General features: G+C 45.5%; 1 protein-coding gene across 2 annotated transcripts in view; it reads left to right on the top strand.

Annotated features, from left to right (window-relative positions):
• The first annotated feature begins 360 nt into the window (after positions 1-360).
• The window catches only part of SGPP2 (sphingosine-1-phosphate phosphatase 2), a 33,306-nt gene continuing 17,415 nt past the window's right edge, over positions 361-16,251 (top strand). For both annotated transcript variants that reach the window (XM_039557192.1, XM_039557191.1), the window contains exons 1-2: positions 361-611; positions 14,086-14,244. In XM_039557192.1, the coding sequence (XP_039413126.1) occupies positions 399-611; positions 14,086-14,244 (372 nt within the window). In that variant the 5' untranslated portion in view covers positions 361-398. The remainder of the gene's footprint in view (positions 612-14,085; positions 14,245-16,251) is intronic.

Here is a 16,251-nt window from a genome sequence, read left to right as displayed (position 1 = left end):
TTTTCCCCAAAGATCTCAGTGTGATTCAGGGCATTCTATCTTCGAGTTAAGAAAGCACCTTGTGGTGCTTTCTTAATGAAAGAGAAACAGATTATATTCTTCTCTGTTTTTCCTACCAAGGCCATCACGGCAGGAAAATCACCAAAGAAAGGAACACGCTGAATGTCCTGTCCTCGCCAGGAGGGGCCGCGGGGTTGGGAGCCAGGGAGGGGAAGCGCAGGGCCCGGCCGGCAAGGGGCGCTCCCGGGCGGGGCAGCATACCTGTGCGGGGCGGGTCATGGCACCTGTGCCGGGGGCGGGGCGGGGCGGGCGCACCTGTGAGGAGGGGCGGGGCGGGCGCACCTGCCCGCGGCCGGCGGGGCGCGCTGGGGCCGCGCTGCGCGGAGGCTGGCGGCAGCATGGCCCGCCTGCTGGGCACCCTGCGCTGCTCCCAGCCCGTGGCGCGCTTCCAGCGCTCTTGCGGGCTCTTCCTCGCCGGCGACGAGGGCGGCGGTGACCCCGCGGAGGGGCCCCGGGACCGCGGCGCCTGCAATGGAGCGGGCGCGCTGCGCTGCCCGGCCGGCGCCGGCCGCGCTCCCCCCGGCGGGGTGCGGAGCGGCCGCGGCCCGCAGGTGAGTGCGGCGGGGGGCCCCGGCTGTGACTCAGCAGAGCCTCCCCCGGCACTGTGCGAGCAGGGACGCCCCGGGAGGGTCTCCCCGCATCCCGCCGCCTGCCCGGGCCGGTGCTGGGAGGAGGGAAAAAGGGTTTGGGCTGCGAACGGGGAGCGCTGTGCAGTGCCGCAGCCCATCCCGGCCCCGCGGGGGCGGCGTCTTTGGGTTCTCCGCGCTCCCCCATCGCTGACGCCCCCGGAATGGGGCCGTCGGTGCCAGCGGGAGCTGCCTGTAGAGGGGCCTGCGGGACACCGCAGCCTCTCCCCGGGATGCGGCTGGGAGGGAGCAACTCTGTTCCCCGCGGGTCTCTCTCCGTGCGGGGCGCACCTGCGGCGGTGCTGCGCTGTCCCCGGCCCCTGCTGTCCGCATCGGGTGGGGCTGTGCCCGCAGCCGGCCCCGCCCGGCCTGGGCTCCGAGTGGCTCGTCCCTGCTCAGTGCAGCCGAGGTGCCATAGAGCCAGGCTCAGCGCCCAGCGCTTCCCGCTGGCCAGGCAGGTCGCGGCGTTTCCCGGCACGGTCTGTAATTCCCTTGCGTATCAGAAGGGAACAGGGAAGATATGATGCAACCCATGTGTACAGGTCGGACGACCTGCTTTTTCTCTTACTGTAATGACTTGAATTCATTAGCAGATCGCCTTGTGGTGCCTTTTGGAAATCAGGTGTGATAATGGGCTTCCAAACTCTACCTGCAATATAAACCTGGACCAGCCGTGAATGTCACAACTCTACCACTCCTTCCCTTTCATACTATGTTGCCCTTCCCTGTTCCACATCCAGTGCCCAGATTCTCATTTCAAGCATCTAAAATTCTTCCTTAGCTGCTTCTTGATTCTTTCTCAACTAGATGTTGCTCAGTCTGTTCACTTCTGAACTACAGTAAGCTCTATTTTGGGTAAATTATGCAGATAATTCACTAAAAGATTTATTATCACTGCTTTCTTTTGAACAACGACGTAGTTCACGTAGCAGTGTTGATACTAAAATCCCATCGAAGTTAATGCTCCGTGAATGTAGCTGTTCACCTTGAGCTATTGTTTTGGGTTTCACAAAGTAAGGCACAATTACTTTTATGTGAAGGGTGAATGGGTTCCAGGTGAGACTCCGTGAAACTTGGAGATAGTAGCAGAAGGGTTTGTTTCTGCAGAATTAGGACACTCACTTCCGAAGTACGAAAGCTGGGTTCAAACATCCCCAAAATGCAGATGGGAGTAATGGCTTGAACAGTGTTTCAATGAAGGACTAGAATTATAAAAGACAGGGTCTCTCTGTTCCTTTTTATCGAAACTGGAAATGAAAAGTCCATTTTTACAAGGAGGGTCTTCTGCAACCTGACAAGAAATGTGAAAAGTGAATTTGGATCTCCCTTAGGCTAAGGCTCAGACCCCCTGCTTTGTTGCTAAATGACCTGGGGTTACCCTGATGTATCTGCAAATAAGCAGGTTTAGGAATTTCATTTACATAGGAAATTCCTTGCCCATAAATTCTCTATGGACAGTGGCATTTTCTTGCTGTTAGCTGCACGTGTTTGCATAAAGGTGCTAAAGTGCTGCTCCTGCATCTTCCTCCTGGTGACCTTGTGTGGCTCTGTGCTCATCCATCCCTTCCTGAAACTTGGGAGTTTCAAAGTCCTTGTCAAGTTGATTTCTATGAGGTAGTAACTTTCACACTGCTTTGTCTTTACTGTCACGACTGTCTTCAAGGTTCTCAGGTTCTCCCATGTAAGTTCTTGGACAATCACTAAGGTATACCTGTAAAAACAGAGTATATTGCATGCAGTGAAGATGATGTGAATGGCTTACTGGATGATGGGACTGCCACAGCTCCATCTCTCCAGAACATTCCCCCTTTCTTCAGTGCCAGGTCTCAGGTCCCTCCATCTGACATGGGCTGGATTGTGTGCCAGGGTGGCCCAGCTGGAGAGATTTTGGGGAGAGGGAACTGAGGGCTGGTAGCTGGTGGCAGTTTGGGAGGGGATGGACACACCTGGTAGGGGGAGATGCCATACTGCATGGAGAGAAAACAGGATGCCTCAAGAGGGTAAAAAGACAGAACAGCTCTTCCTCTGGAAGAAGGAGGCTTTTAATTATTGCATACATTTGTGCCAGAAGTGCTGCTCGTGATTCTTCAGCATCTTCTTTAACCTGGAGATTAAATGTTAAAAGAAAAAAAAGCCACAAGGCCTGATTACAGTGGTCAGCAGCAGCATGAGTGGCTGTGTGTCTGAATCTTTGTAAATCAGTCCTGTCTGCCCCACAGGAGTTGCCATGAGATGAGACACGGAATGAAATGCTTAGATGTGAGAGCTGTGGCTGCATGTGCTTCTTAAACATTGAATCAGTCACCTAGCCCATGTTCTTGATGTTCCTTGGTTACCAGACCATTTAGAAACACTTTTTAATACCTCACATGAGAACTCTGGTATCTGTGGAAGATACAGAATGGTGCTAGTCCAACACACTAACTGGGTTTATGTCCTGGCTTGGACTAGGCATTGAATCTATGGGCTTTTAGTGGAGAAACTGACTTGGTTTACTACTACAGAAGACAAGAGAGAAACTGCTTGTAATTATCCTGTCTCTAGCTAATACTACTTTCTTTTCTGTGCTGCTTTCTATTATTAGTTTGTTTCACAAGGAATTTATTTCTGGAACAGCTTAAAAGGTATCTTTTCCCGACACTTTGTATGAAATCCTCAAGTTGTGCTCTTAAAAACACCAACTTACTACCTGAACCCTTCTCTGGTGTCCTGTGAGCGGCCAAATAAAGGCTACATATTTTTAAAAAGTGGAGCTTTGCTTATCTCTAATCTCCTGCTCCTGAAATTGATAGCCTGAATGAAAGGGAACAAAGAAAAAAAGTAATCTTCTACTCAAAGTTCTTTGTAGAGATTTGTTTGCCTTTCTCCACTCTTCCTTTCCCGGATGCTTTATCATCTCAAGATCTGTCTTCCTGCCTTTGAGTGAGTACAGTTCATGTTTACATTGTAGTTATTCCTTAACCATCAGAACTGCTCCGAACTGGAGCAATGTTTACAACCTGCCTGATGATGATTAGTGATTGCATGGTTCTTGCTCGTGCCGTAGGTGAGGAGGATAATAACCAGGATAACAGCCAGGTGATGGTAACAGAAACAGAGAAGGTAGGTACAAACTGCACATTCATCTCAGCACAGTCCCAAAAAATGTCGTGAATTACTTGCAAGATATAGATGAAAACACTGCTTTTGCTGTGATGGGATGGCTGGTAATTTGAAGCATGCTTGCTCTAGAGTCTGAGTCAAGGTCTGTCTTCTGTGGTGATTCCTTGCAATAGATTTTTTCATCAGCCTCAGAGTCTTGCATTTTCTTTTAAAATTGTTTTGCAGGCTTACTTGGTTTCACATTGTGTCTCTTTCCGTGCAGCAGTAAGTTGGTGGTAGGTTCAGCAGGAGAAGCAAACCCTTATGAAAAAAGCCCAGGAGCCCTGCTAGGAGGACAGGCAGCAAAGCATTTCTGCCTCAGGTGCTAACACTTTGTCCTCCTAGAGAATACAGCTGAACTTTTGGAAGCTCCTCCATTTGGAGCTGCAGCTGGGGAAACATGAGATCCAGTTTCTTATTTCAATGGGCTGAGTGCAAGGCTCACGTTCCCCAGCATCACTCCTGTGTTCTGGTACTCCATGTTCAGATCTCCCCTACCTGGTGTGGTTGCCAAGGGAGCTTGACCGTCCTGCATGTGTCCAATTTTTGGTTTAAGGTTTAAACCTCTCTCCAGGGAGCAGCCTGGCATCCCCTCCAGAGAACAGGCTGCAAAGACAGGTGTGTGCTGTTTGTTACCATCTCATCTTCAGGATCTTGCTGCAGAAACACCTGAAGCTAACAAAAGTTTGTGAAGCTGTGCTGATTGCAATAGATATCCTGTGTAGTGCCTGCTGCTGAGAGAGTGGCTGCTGGTTGGGTGGGTGCTGGCACAGGGGCACACAAGGGGCCGTGCTGGCAGCCTGAGTCCTTACACCAATGATGATGATGTGCTTCATGACTCAGTGCTTCCTGGCTCACAGCCTGAGTCATCTTTTTGGAGGCCACTGGACCTTGTAATGAGGAGCTGTCAGGATCCTAGGATTAATTCCAGTGCTTGGAGGTGAGCCACTTACTTCTTTATAATTCTGCTGAATGTCTTGGGCCATTAGTTCAGATATCAACCAGAATGATAAAATCTAATTTGCAGTCGTTTTTCTCCTTTGGGTCTCTGGAGAACAGGAGTAGATTTAACAGATAAGAAGACAGAGAAAATGTGTTCTGGGAGATTCCTTTGGACAGCCATTTCTTTCACTTTGCCTTGTGTTTATGCTCTGCAGGGAATGTGTATGGGTCATCTGGGCAGTGGAAGGTGACTAATGACTGCTATGGCAAGTAAATCTGAGGTCTAGAAGGTACAGGTAGTGTTGTCTAAATCATGAAACTTTTGTTTAAAATGTTCACTTTCCTGATTTAAAGGGTTTCATATCAGTTCAGTGTAGTTAGCACCTGTAATTTAGTTTCCCAAGGTAAACTCCTATTGGTCTAGATGTAATGCTTTTAAATGGAGCTAAATTGCTGATTTATTACTGTTTTATTTTATCACTAAATTTTGGAATATTTATTACTAGATATAAAAACAAACAAAAAATGTGTTTAATCTTTCCTTTCGAAGACAGCTGGCAGTTGCAAACCACTGTTAATAGGGTTCCGTGAGCCTGTGGGTTCTGACACACAGGAAGTGGTCACTATCACCCCAGGACAGGTCATTGTTACTCCTTTGCAGCTTGCTCCACTGGATGGCATTATAACTGCTTACTTATATCCACCAGTTTAATGAGGTGTATTGCCTTTAGTGTTTCCCATTACCATCTCCCTTTGCAAAGGGAGAGTGTTGGGGTACTTTATTTTACAGGAGGAGTCAGTGTCAGACACCTCAGTTGTGCCACAAGAGCGAAGCCTGGATGTTTGCAGGGGGAAGGGCCCAGAGACATTAGTGAGGAATGTGTTCCCTGACAAATATACAGCCCACCCACCAGGATGAGTGGCATGAAGCAGAGGGCAGGGTAAACCAAAGACTGAAGGAAGGGTCTAGGGAGGAGAAGGGAATCCTTATGGAAGGGCAGCTGACCCCCATGTCACCTGCAGGTGTGAGGTGCCAGGGGGAGAATTGAACTGGCACTGACTGAAGTATTGAAGCTTGCAAGCACCTACCAAATAGTTCCAACAGTGCTGTGCCAAGGGGGCTGCAGCCACAGAGTGGCTCATTCAGTGGGGTAGGAGATCCAGCAGAGATCCTTGAAGCAGCACTTGCTGGCAACATCAGGTTACATGTCAGTCTCCTTGTGTGTTTCTCCATCAGAAACAGAGCTGACATTGGCATGGCCTGCACTAATTGCAACTAATAATGAGGCAGCAAGTGAGTTAAGAACATCTTATCTGCAGCTCTCCTCCCAGGGGCAGGCTGGCTGCTGAGGTGTCCTCCCATTTGCCTCTCCACAGCCACAGCTGCAATTTGAACATGTCCCTTCCTCCTTACAGGGGTCTTCCAGGCTGTAGTTAATTTCTGAAATAAAATCTTAGAGCGAGAACAAGCTCTTTGCTCTGAAAAGAAATGTAACAGTGAAGTTCTGGTTCTCCATGGTCATTGGCCATTCCTGTAAACTTCTGTTGGGTTGGACTAGGTTAGGTTAAGCTTCTGTTGAGGATCTCGTCAGACCTGGTGTGCTGAGGGAAAAGCGAGCGAGAGTCTTCCCATTCCTCCCTCTCAGTATCTCTGCAGAACACCTTGGGTATCCAGCAACCCTGGTAACACCCTGACTCATTTGGTTTTGGCAGGAAGCCAAAGCTAAGAAGTGGTGGTGCTTGAGGGAGATGGGTAGGTGTGTGGGGAGGGGGGCCATCTAATGCTGTGCAATTGGAAAACTGCTGTTTTGTGGCACATCCTTCTACCCAAAACCAGTTTTAGTAACACTGTACCTTTGGAAATATGAAGTACAGTTGAGTTTCAGAGGAATCTGATATCTATTTTGAAGCTGGAATCCCCATCTTTCTGAACCACCTGTAATTTGCTTTCTCTGTTTCTTAACTTGTGTTTTCCTCCCTCTGTCCACAGACACTGGTGCTACCTAATCCTTAAAATACCTTCCTCAGACATTTCCAGGTGTAAGCTCTGTGTTGCACCTCACAAAATTGCAGTCTAATTCTCCTAAATTAAAATGAAATTAAATAGACCTGTTCTTCCACTGTAAAACAGGCAGGAAGGAAGGCTTTTCCTTCTGCTCTTCCCTTTCCTGCCTCTCTTGCTGTATTGCTTCCATACTGCATGAATTGGCCAGTTCTTCCTGGAATGTGGGAGGATGCTGAAGTGCACGAGAAGCTCACCCGCCACATCTGTCAGGGCAGCTGAAACAGTAGTGTCCAACCTGCCCAGCCTCTGCCTGGCGAAGCAGGGCTCAGGGAACGAAGGAGGTGAGCTCGTCAAGGAGAAGTGCACAGCCCTATTTATGCTGGTGTTGTGCAGCTTTCTTGGCAGGAAAATGCTGCCAACACCCATCAGTGATTCAAAACAAAAGTGCAAGAAGTGGACGTCTCGGGAGTTATTCCAGCAATGGGAATGACCATAAGAGGAACAGCTTTCCATAAAGAGCAGGCAAGGAAATAAACGCAGAGGCATTCCCCTCCACGTCAGAAAGGTGCGTACAGGTGTGTGCTCAAAAGTCTGAAGATCATGGTGGAAGGCAGACCTGTTGGAGTTGCTCAAAATTACACTGCGAGAAAAGGGGTGAAAGATAAGTCTGATCCCATGACACCACTGTGTGGAGAAGGTCAGATTGTCTTGCCTTTTTAAGAGCAACAAGCAAAAGCTCCGAAGTATATTAGCTGGTAGGTGTGAGGGTTTGACTAGGTGATCTTTAAAGGCCCCCTTTCAACCCAAACTAATCTATGATTCTCTGAGTCATGGATGTCAATTCTCCAGGCATCTGCTAAGAAAGGAATATAGGAAGTTAAATGGCCTGTGAGTTTGAGTGCCACGATGGAGACCTTTTGATGGAAAGTGATGAGAGTCTCTTCAGAACAGGTTTCATAGCCGTGTGGAAATCACTAGCTGGAACTGTAGGCATGAGAGGCATGATGACTGTGAGATGAATTTAGAAGAAGCTGCAGTTAGGCTGGAGGATGAGAACAGAAGTCAAATAGTCTTGTTAAGCTGAAGGTATGGTTGAAAATTTACTTCTATTCAAGAGGTGCAGATACTTATTGAAGAAGGTGTAGACTCAACGGTAGAATGGAAAACAACAGATGTGGTAGAGATTTCTTGGAGGAAAAAAGCTGATATCACAGGTTTGACGTGGCTCACTGGTGGCAAACCTCTGAAAACTGCCCACAGAAGGAATGACATTGTGCAGGACTGTTCCTTCAGCATTGCTGAAGTGTCACATCTAGTCTTTGGGCTCTGTAATTCAACACAGGCATGTTAGGTGCTGTGTCTGGAAAATGCTCAGTATCCCCTGTAAGAATTACCAGGTGATTAGGGAGTGGAAGAGAGGACAGTTATGTCCTTTTTGAATGCTTATAACAACCTTCTCCTGTGTCAGCCCTCCGAGGAAGGAGACAATTTGTTCCTTGTCTGCAGTAGATAAGAAAATAGCCATAGGTTTAAATTTCAGCAAGAAAGTTTCAGTCTAGGTGGCAGGAGAGCAAAGCACTTGGAGATTGCCTGGAGCAAGCAGTGGAGTTTCCACCTCTGGTTCAGTAAGGACAGGTTAGACAAACTCCCACCAGAGTGATGGGAGTGTAAGCCATCATCCTTGGTGGGCAAGCTGGACCAGCCTTGGTTTAGGTTGTCTGTCAGGAAATGTGAGGCTGTCCATCCAGTGACTGCAGGCATGTTCCTTCACAAGCAATGTCAATCTCCTTAGCAGCCACTCCCCCTTGTATCTGAAAGAGACTTACTTTTGTTTCTTGAAGATGGCTTTCATTTAGGAAGACAACATAATCAATTTTTCTTTCCTTGATTCTTCCTATTAATTGTCTAAACAAGTTCTCTGTCAACTCTAGTCTTACGTTATTCCACTTTATATTTAAATGACTTGGCAGATTCTGGTACTTCTATATGTGTTCCTTCAGTAGAAGGAAGGAGGCTAATCATGTTACTTCTAGAGCAAGATAGAAATAAACCCTATAATTCACTCTACCTCCCAACTACTAATCAGAGTGGAAGGGAAATAATAATAAGATTAAAAAATGAAATCTTCACACATCAACTGAGGTATCTTAACGGTGTTCTGGACCCATTGCAGCTTCAATGTGCTGGGTGTGTGTTGATGTGCAGATGTGTGTATCTGTCTCAGCTGACCGTCCTTTACAGGCTGAAGGGGAGACTTTGGATGAACACATGCTGATGTAGAATGTGGTGGCTGGTGTGAGGAATTAACTGGATGAGCATTGTGCCCAGGGGGACAGTGTTGGTGGAGACCTGCATGTACCTTTCCCATTTTCTATTTGACTGATCTGAGCCTTTGGTCTGGCAAAGCATATCCCCTTTTAGCGTGACAGCTGTCCCTGGTGCTGGTGGCTGTGCAGCACTGCTCTGCTGGGGTACCTTGCTGAGAGCTTTATGTAAATGGCCTTTTTTGGTACTTTGAATGAGTTAAGAAGTTGCGGAAAGGATTCTGCCTGGTTTTTAGGCTCCCTACTGGTTCTTTACCTGAGACCACTGAAAGTGCTGTGACTCTCTGGCTTGAAGCTTGAGCATTGCTACATCTCATGCAATGATTGTCTTGCTTCTGCATCAGCTGATGGTTCCAGGCCACATCCCTGCTCATTATGCCAGGAGTGCCTGCTGCTGCCATTGTTTGCACAACAGCTGGGAGCTGGATGTGTCCTCTCTGTGTGCTGGTCAACAAGGACTTGCTGCCAACAGCAGAGATGGACAAAATTTTATGGCATTTAAGAAGGATTTTCTTGTGATTTCTTTTTGTCTCCACCTCCACATTTCTGAGGGTTTGGTTGGCTCTAGGTGTCCCTCCAAGAACACTGTGTAAACCTGGACAGCTACTGAAAACTGGCTGCCTCATGTTCTGCAGAGACTAAAAAATTAATTACTTGTTTTAAAGCATTTAAACAGAGTGGGAAGCTGCACATATGTATGAGCCTGGTTAGGTGTATTTTTCATGCCTTGGGGCTCCTTGTGTGTACTTTGTGGGCTGTGTGCTTTTGTCCTGCCCCTGCTGTCTCCTGACACCTGTGCAACCCATTCCATGACTCTGTATTCCTCCTTTGCTGGCTCCCCCTTCACCTTACCATGGGTGCTGTGCACCCAGCAAGGGGTTCATGGCCACACCAGGATCTCCCACTGGGCCACAGCCCCTGTTTCCTGGCCACCCTATTCCTTCCTCGTGGAGCCATGGGTTGCAGTGTTGGTGCTCCCAGGAAAGGTGAATGCATAGGTGCTGGAGTGTTACTGGCTTCTCTTGGCTGCTTGTTGGATCTTCAGGAAACGCTGAATGTGTGTGACATGAAGCTGTGCAGTTGGGTGGAAGAGCTGAAGCCTTTGATAATGAGTTTTGCTTTTTATTTTCCAAAATCTAATTACCGATATCTAATTTTTTTGTTTTGACTTGACAGATTCCTTTATTAACTGGGTAGAGTTAATAAAGTGATGTAAAACTGACTGCTTATGCCAAATACTGCAGTCCAGAAGACTTTTTCCCACTGGTTTTACTCCACACAGTGCAGTCCTGTGGGGCTGAATTGTCTGATTTATATTGTCTTTGTGTACAGCAACAACTAGATTGGATTTTTTGGCTTTTTCTTTTGTGCCTGATTTTTGGTGGCTTCTCTTATTTTCTTTTTTTGCCACATTAAAAATCCTTAAAGTGATAAGTATGTAATGTGATAATTAGGGGCTTTGGGAGGGAAATTCCTAATCTTTTGCAAGGCAATTCTGTTGGAAGGGAAGCAAGGGACTTCAAGAACTTCAATTAAACATGTACATCTTCTGAAAGATCCGAAGTAATTGAGAGCTGAGAACAGAGTGCTGGTTAATGGGATCTCTGGGTCAGACTTGGAGCCTTAGAAGTCTGATGCTGCACAGCTTGTCTCTAGAGACAGGGCAGGAAAAGCTGGGGCCTGTTATGCTCTCTGACAAGAGATCTCCCAGAGTAATTGTGAGGAGTGGTATCTTTGCACAGATACAATAAAAATATACTTTTAGGGAAAAAAAAGTATTATGTTAGGGGTTCAGCTGCTGTTCCTCTGCTTCAGCCTTGAAGGATAAACATCACATATACACATTGTTTCTAGAATGATGGATTCCTCCTATGCTGTGTCATTGTGTGTTATTGTCTCCCCAGAGCCAACATAGTGTTGGTGTGCCCTGCTCTGCTGGCACTGTAGGAATGTGTTGGGGATGTTCCCATGCTCCAGGGAGATTGGGTGGGTGCTGTGGCAGCACCTGGTGTGGGTGACCCACCCCTGTGCAGAGACTGCAAATGTGGCATGACCTACAACAGCCATTTGCTGTGCCAATACTTCAGCTGAGTAGTTTATTTATGGAGACTCACACATCCATGAGAGTTTCTTGCTGTCTGAGCACTTGAGGTTTTTCAAAATAGATATTTTACAGCTGATGAGAAGGGCCATTTTTGTGGAATTACCCGTCTTCTGTGTCTTTTACTGTTGAGGCTTATTACATCTTGCTTCTGAAGTGCTCTAAAAATTGTGACTTTACCTACAGCTTTAATCACTGCCCATTAAAACCTCTCTGATCCAGGCTGAATAGCAATGGAGATGGAGGGCTGAAAGGACTTCAGGGATTGTGGAAGTCATCAGGTCATTGGAGTGCATTAAGAATAACCAAGTCTAAAGATAGGAGTTACTTAAAATTAGAGATTGAATAAATTTCTGGGAATGTTGAAGATGTTCACACAAATAATAGTGATGGATTTTCCTGCACTGGGGTTAGAATGAGAATAAAAAGGGAAGACACTTCACAAAGCACTGCACTCTGCCTACTCCAGAAATAGTGGGTGTAGATAGTAAATGTGAGCCAACTGCAGTCTGAAGGTGCATGGAGGAGACTGCTGTACTTACAGTGCTTTAGGATCTCAACAAGTGCAAACATCACTTTATTACCCCGCACTACCAAACATCAAGTGCAGTGATTCTGTGGCACCCTGTGTGCCTGACCTGTGGCTGTTAGCATCGTGTCACAAACAGGCTCTGTTTCTCCCCTGCCACTCATTGGCTGCGCACAACTGCTGGTGTCGAGTTAAAAAAAAAAAAAGGTGTTAAAAACCCAACCAAACCAGTGTGTGTGTGTGTGTGTGATTTCTGATAGAAAAGGAATGGAAGAAAGAAAAAGAAATGTTTTTAAAATCATGTGGAAGGACTTTTTTTAAACTCCATATTTCTTTTAGAACCTGATAAACCATACTTTTCTGTTACTGGAATTAGAAAGTTTTATCCCTCATCCCATGAGGCTGCAAGTATAAAAGCATTACCTTAGGGATGTGTCTGATCCTCTCTGAGCTAAAGCACAAAAGCACATAATTCTCAATATCTTGGAGACTGATGTTTAATTGAGGAGTTAGCGGTGCCAGAAGAGGGCTTTCTGTGGGGCCGTGTTAAGTGTCACCAAATACAGTTTCAGGATCTCAGGCAGAAGCATTGGTGTTGCTAATTGCTCTGGGGGTGTTTTCTAAGTGGGAGACTTGAGACATGCAGACTGATTGCTCTGTCGTGCAGCCAGCTGCAGCATAGAGCTGTTATCCTAGAGGGATGCTGGGAACTCATCTGTGACCTCTGTGACTGGTGGATGGGGGAACACTCTTCTGACCCTGGCATTTCAAAAAATGTTGACTCATCTTTTCTGTTTATTGATGCAAAAATCAATTTAAGTTGTGGGGTTTTTTATGATAGTTGAATGGATGCAACTTCTTTCCATCTTGCTTTTGTCATCTCTGTGCAGTTTGCCTTATCTCTGCTTTAAAAGCAGATGAAGAGACTGGAATTTCTAATAGCTTTTGCAGTGAGTCACAAGTGCATGTCTAGAGTCCTTAGACAATTTTTATGTTTTCTCACTAGCACGTAGGATGAGAGTTTCTCTTTAGTAGTTACATAGTCAGCTCCAAGCACAACAGTTTTCCTATTTGGAGAGATTTGCAAGCTTATGTCAAAGCTATATCTTAACTTACTTTGTCCACACTGAGACCTTCATGATCCCTTCTCAGTTCTCATCTTTAGGAAGTTCTTTCATCTTATATTTACATAGTCAACATTCATATTTTTAATTTTTTGGGGGAAGATGGAGTGAGACTAGATTGGCTCCTTTGCTCCTCCCCTGAATCAAAACTCCTGTCTATCTATGTTTGTCTGTCTATCTCCTTATTTCCTGAAGTGACAGGTGTACCTACAAAATGTAATTCACTTGTCTGTTGCTCCTGCTAACAGGGTGTGAGGCTTCTCAGTGGTGTCCTAGTCCCAAATGGCAGCAGCAGCAGCAAACCTTTTCTAGACACATTCAACAAGTGGCCAAAGTCATGGCCTAAGCAATGTGTGCTGTTGTATGGCCTCCCAGAACTGGAGGGCTGGGTGTCACCTTTTGGAAGAGGGAAAATGAGCGTGTTAGGTGGGGTACATCTAATGAAATAATCTAGCTGCCAAATCCAGAGACCGAACAAAATCTCTAGCTTACTAAAATGAATAAAGTGCCACTGTTTGCAAGGTATCTGCTGGTAATGCTTAAATAAGACAAGATGGTGGTTTTTACTTAAAGATATTGGAGTGAAAATCTGGTTGTGACAGGGCAGCTCTTTTCTCTGCCCATTCAGAGCCTTGTGTTCCCCTTGATCTGCTTGTGCAGCTGTGGTTGCTGAGCCCAGTCCCATGTAAGAGGGGAATCTTCCAGCTGTGGCGCTTCAGTGTGGGGTGATCCCATGAGATCCTGCCATTGGGAGCCAGGGGCCAGAGACACTTGCAAGAACTAAGTATTGTGGGCTGTTGTCAGCTGCACCTGGCAGCAAATTTTAAATTAATTGGTCCAGTAATTGCAGTTTAAGTCTTTTATCTCAAAATGCATTTCCAGGGAAAGCAGTGGTGGCTTTGTCTACAGATGTAGGAACTTCAAACTTAGCACATCAGTACCTTTTATGAAATACACCTGATTACCCTGGGGGAAAGGCTGATCCCATCTCTTGAAAGTCTCTGTCCATGTGACTGCTACCTTAATTAGTCTGAATAGATTTCTGCTCTGCAGGAAATGTAGCTGCACTATCACTACAGTCTTCATTCTAGTATAAAAGTTGAACTTCATTTCTTAACACTTGTTATAACAAAATGTTTGGTTTAAGGACTGGGAACTGCAGCAGTTAAAATATTTTAAATGTTTGTGATATTTTTCCAAGTCACTAAAATGACGAAATTCTCTAATTTCCAGAGTTGCACGCAGAAGTATATTGTGAAGAACTACTTCTACTACTACTTGTTCAAGTTCTCAGCTGCCTTGGGTGAAGAGATTTTTTATATCACTTTCCTTCCATTTACTTACTGGAATATAGATCACTCTGTGTCTAGAAGAATGATCATTGTTTGGTCTGTAAGTATTTATATTCTTAATTTAAACCTTTATTCTGTATCCATAGCAAATGAATATTTGAGAATAAGAACAACCCTTCAGACAAAAGAAGGACCAACACTATTCATGTATAACTCATGTTTAGGAAGCAGAGGCATTGCAATACCAAGACGGGAGGCAAGAGGCATCATCTGACTCAGGGTTTCTTCATCTCTGCCACATCTTGGACTGACTTTTTTTCCAGCACAGTCACTGATTGAGCTGCTTTTGATACAGTTTGCACAGAACACTTGGGAAAACACTTCCTTCCCAATGTGTCATAGTATTTTAGGGATCATTTTTCATCACTTGATAAAATCTTTCTCTTATTCTCATTTCTTCTGCCTAATTTCATGTAGTTCTGGCTTGGTTGAATTACTATAAACCTGATAGTAAGGGGATGTGCAGGCTGCAGTGGAAGAAGCAGGGTGCTTCTGCAGTCACTTGAGGAGGGAAAGATCAGGTTATCTATTGGAGGCTAAGACTTAAAAGCATTGATTTTTATTAATGTGAGAGCATTCACAAACTAACTGACTTTGGCAATGCTTCAGCCTTCACAAATGTGGTTTGGGGTATCCAGAATAATGTATTTCCATTGTAGCACCAAAAAAACAGGAGATAACCAGGCACTTTCAGGCCAAGTCTGGCTGCTTTGTCACTGCCATTGCTCATCTTTGTATTGATCAGATATTACTGCCCAAATAAAACCTTTTTAAAACAGAGAAGGGAGGCAGGGAGCACCTCTGCCAGGTGGCAGAGCCTGGAGGTTTAGCTATCAATCTACACTGATTCAAGAAACTGAAGCTTGGTATAAACTTGAATATGATATCCAAGTCTTTTTATTTACAGTGAAGCTTCTCCATGAGCTAGTCAATTCTGGTTAATAATATTCTGTCTTTTGACCAAGTAATATCATAAAAAGTAATAAAACCAATTTGAATTGGGTCATACCCTTCAAATGCACCTGGTCTTGGACAGAAGGCATCAGTTACTCTGTGCCAGTAACCTTAGTCAATACATTTTATAAAGAGAACATGAAAAATAATTTGCAGATGAAATTTAGAAGCAGGTGGACACAATATAACTAGAGCTGGCTTTTGGCCAGAAGTACACCTACAGCTTCTGGAAATGTGCCACAGAAGATGAAAATTGGTAGTCACTGCCTTCTGGGTTTGCATATTGCTCAAAAAAATGAGCCTTTGGAGTTCTTTACATGCATTTCTGCAGACTTGCCTTGCCTTTTCCTTGCAAGGAGTTCATCTGAGTATTGGCCAGATCTAGTCTGACTTAATTAGAGTATCCAAGTATGTGATATTACAATAATTAATATTATTTTTCACTTACTGAGTTGTGGAATTGCATTTTATACTGAAAAGGGGAAACTTTTAAATACATGGGCTCATGACAATCTGTATTTTTAAAACACATTAATTGTATGTAATTGTGAAATGGCTAAAAATGGTTGTGCAGGCCATGTGTTATTGTCATGGCATGCTCAGCTGGGGGTGTTTCTTGCTGGTGAGCAGGGACTGGCACTCACGGTGCTGTAAGTGGTATTGGTCTGTCTTACAGAGTCATAAAATCATGGAACAGCTTGGGTTGGAAAGGATCTTAAAAATCATCTACTTCCTTCCCCCCTGCTGTGGGCAGGGACACCCTCCACTAGACCAGGTTGCTCCAAGCCCCGTCCAGCCTGGCCTCCAATGCCTTGGTCCTTCATGTGACATTTGGCTCAGCTGCCTGGGAAGTACCAAGGTATCAGAGGGACAAAGCTGTGCTTTAACTAAATGGGAGGGTTTTGGTGATGGAGTTTTGAAGAAATGCTTTTGAATGAATGATGATGATGTGAGGCTATGAAGAGCTGTGTTAGATGAAAGTAAAAATCCAGGCAGTCTCTGACAACAGCTGCAAGTGGAAGGCTGGGAAGAGCATGAAGGGATAAATGCAGGATCCAGGCACGTTCTGCAGAAGGCTCATATCCGTCTGGGG

Source organism: Corvus cornix, chromosome 9 (assembly GCF_000738735.6).
Source record: "Corvus cornix cornix isolate S_Up_H32 chromosome 9, ASM73873v5, whole genome shotgun sequence".
In the NCBI taxonomy this organism is placed as follows: Eukaryota; Metazoa; Chordata; class Aves; order Passeriformes; family Corvidae; genus Corvus; species Corvus cornix.
The sequence above is the reverse complement of the archived record's forward strand: the minus strand, read 5'-3'. Positions and strand labels throughout refer to the sequence as shown.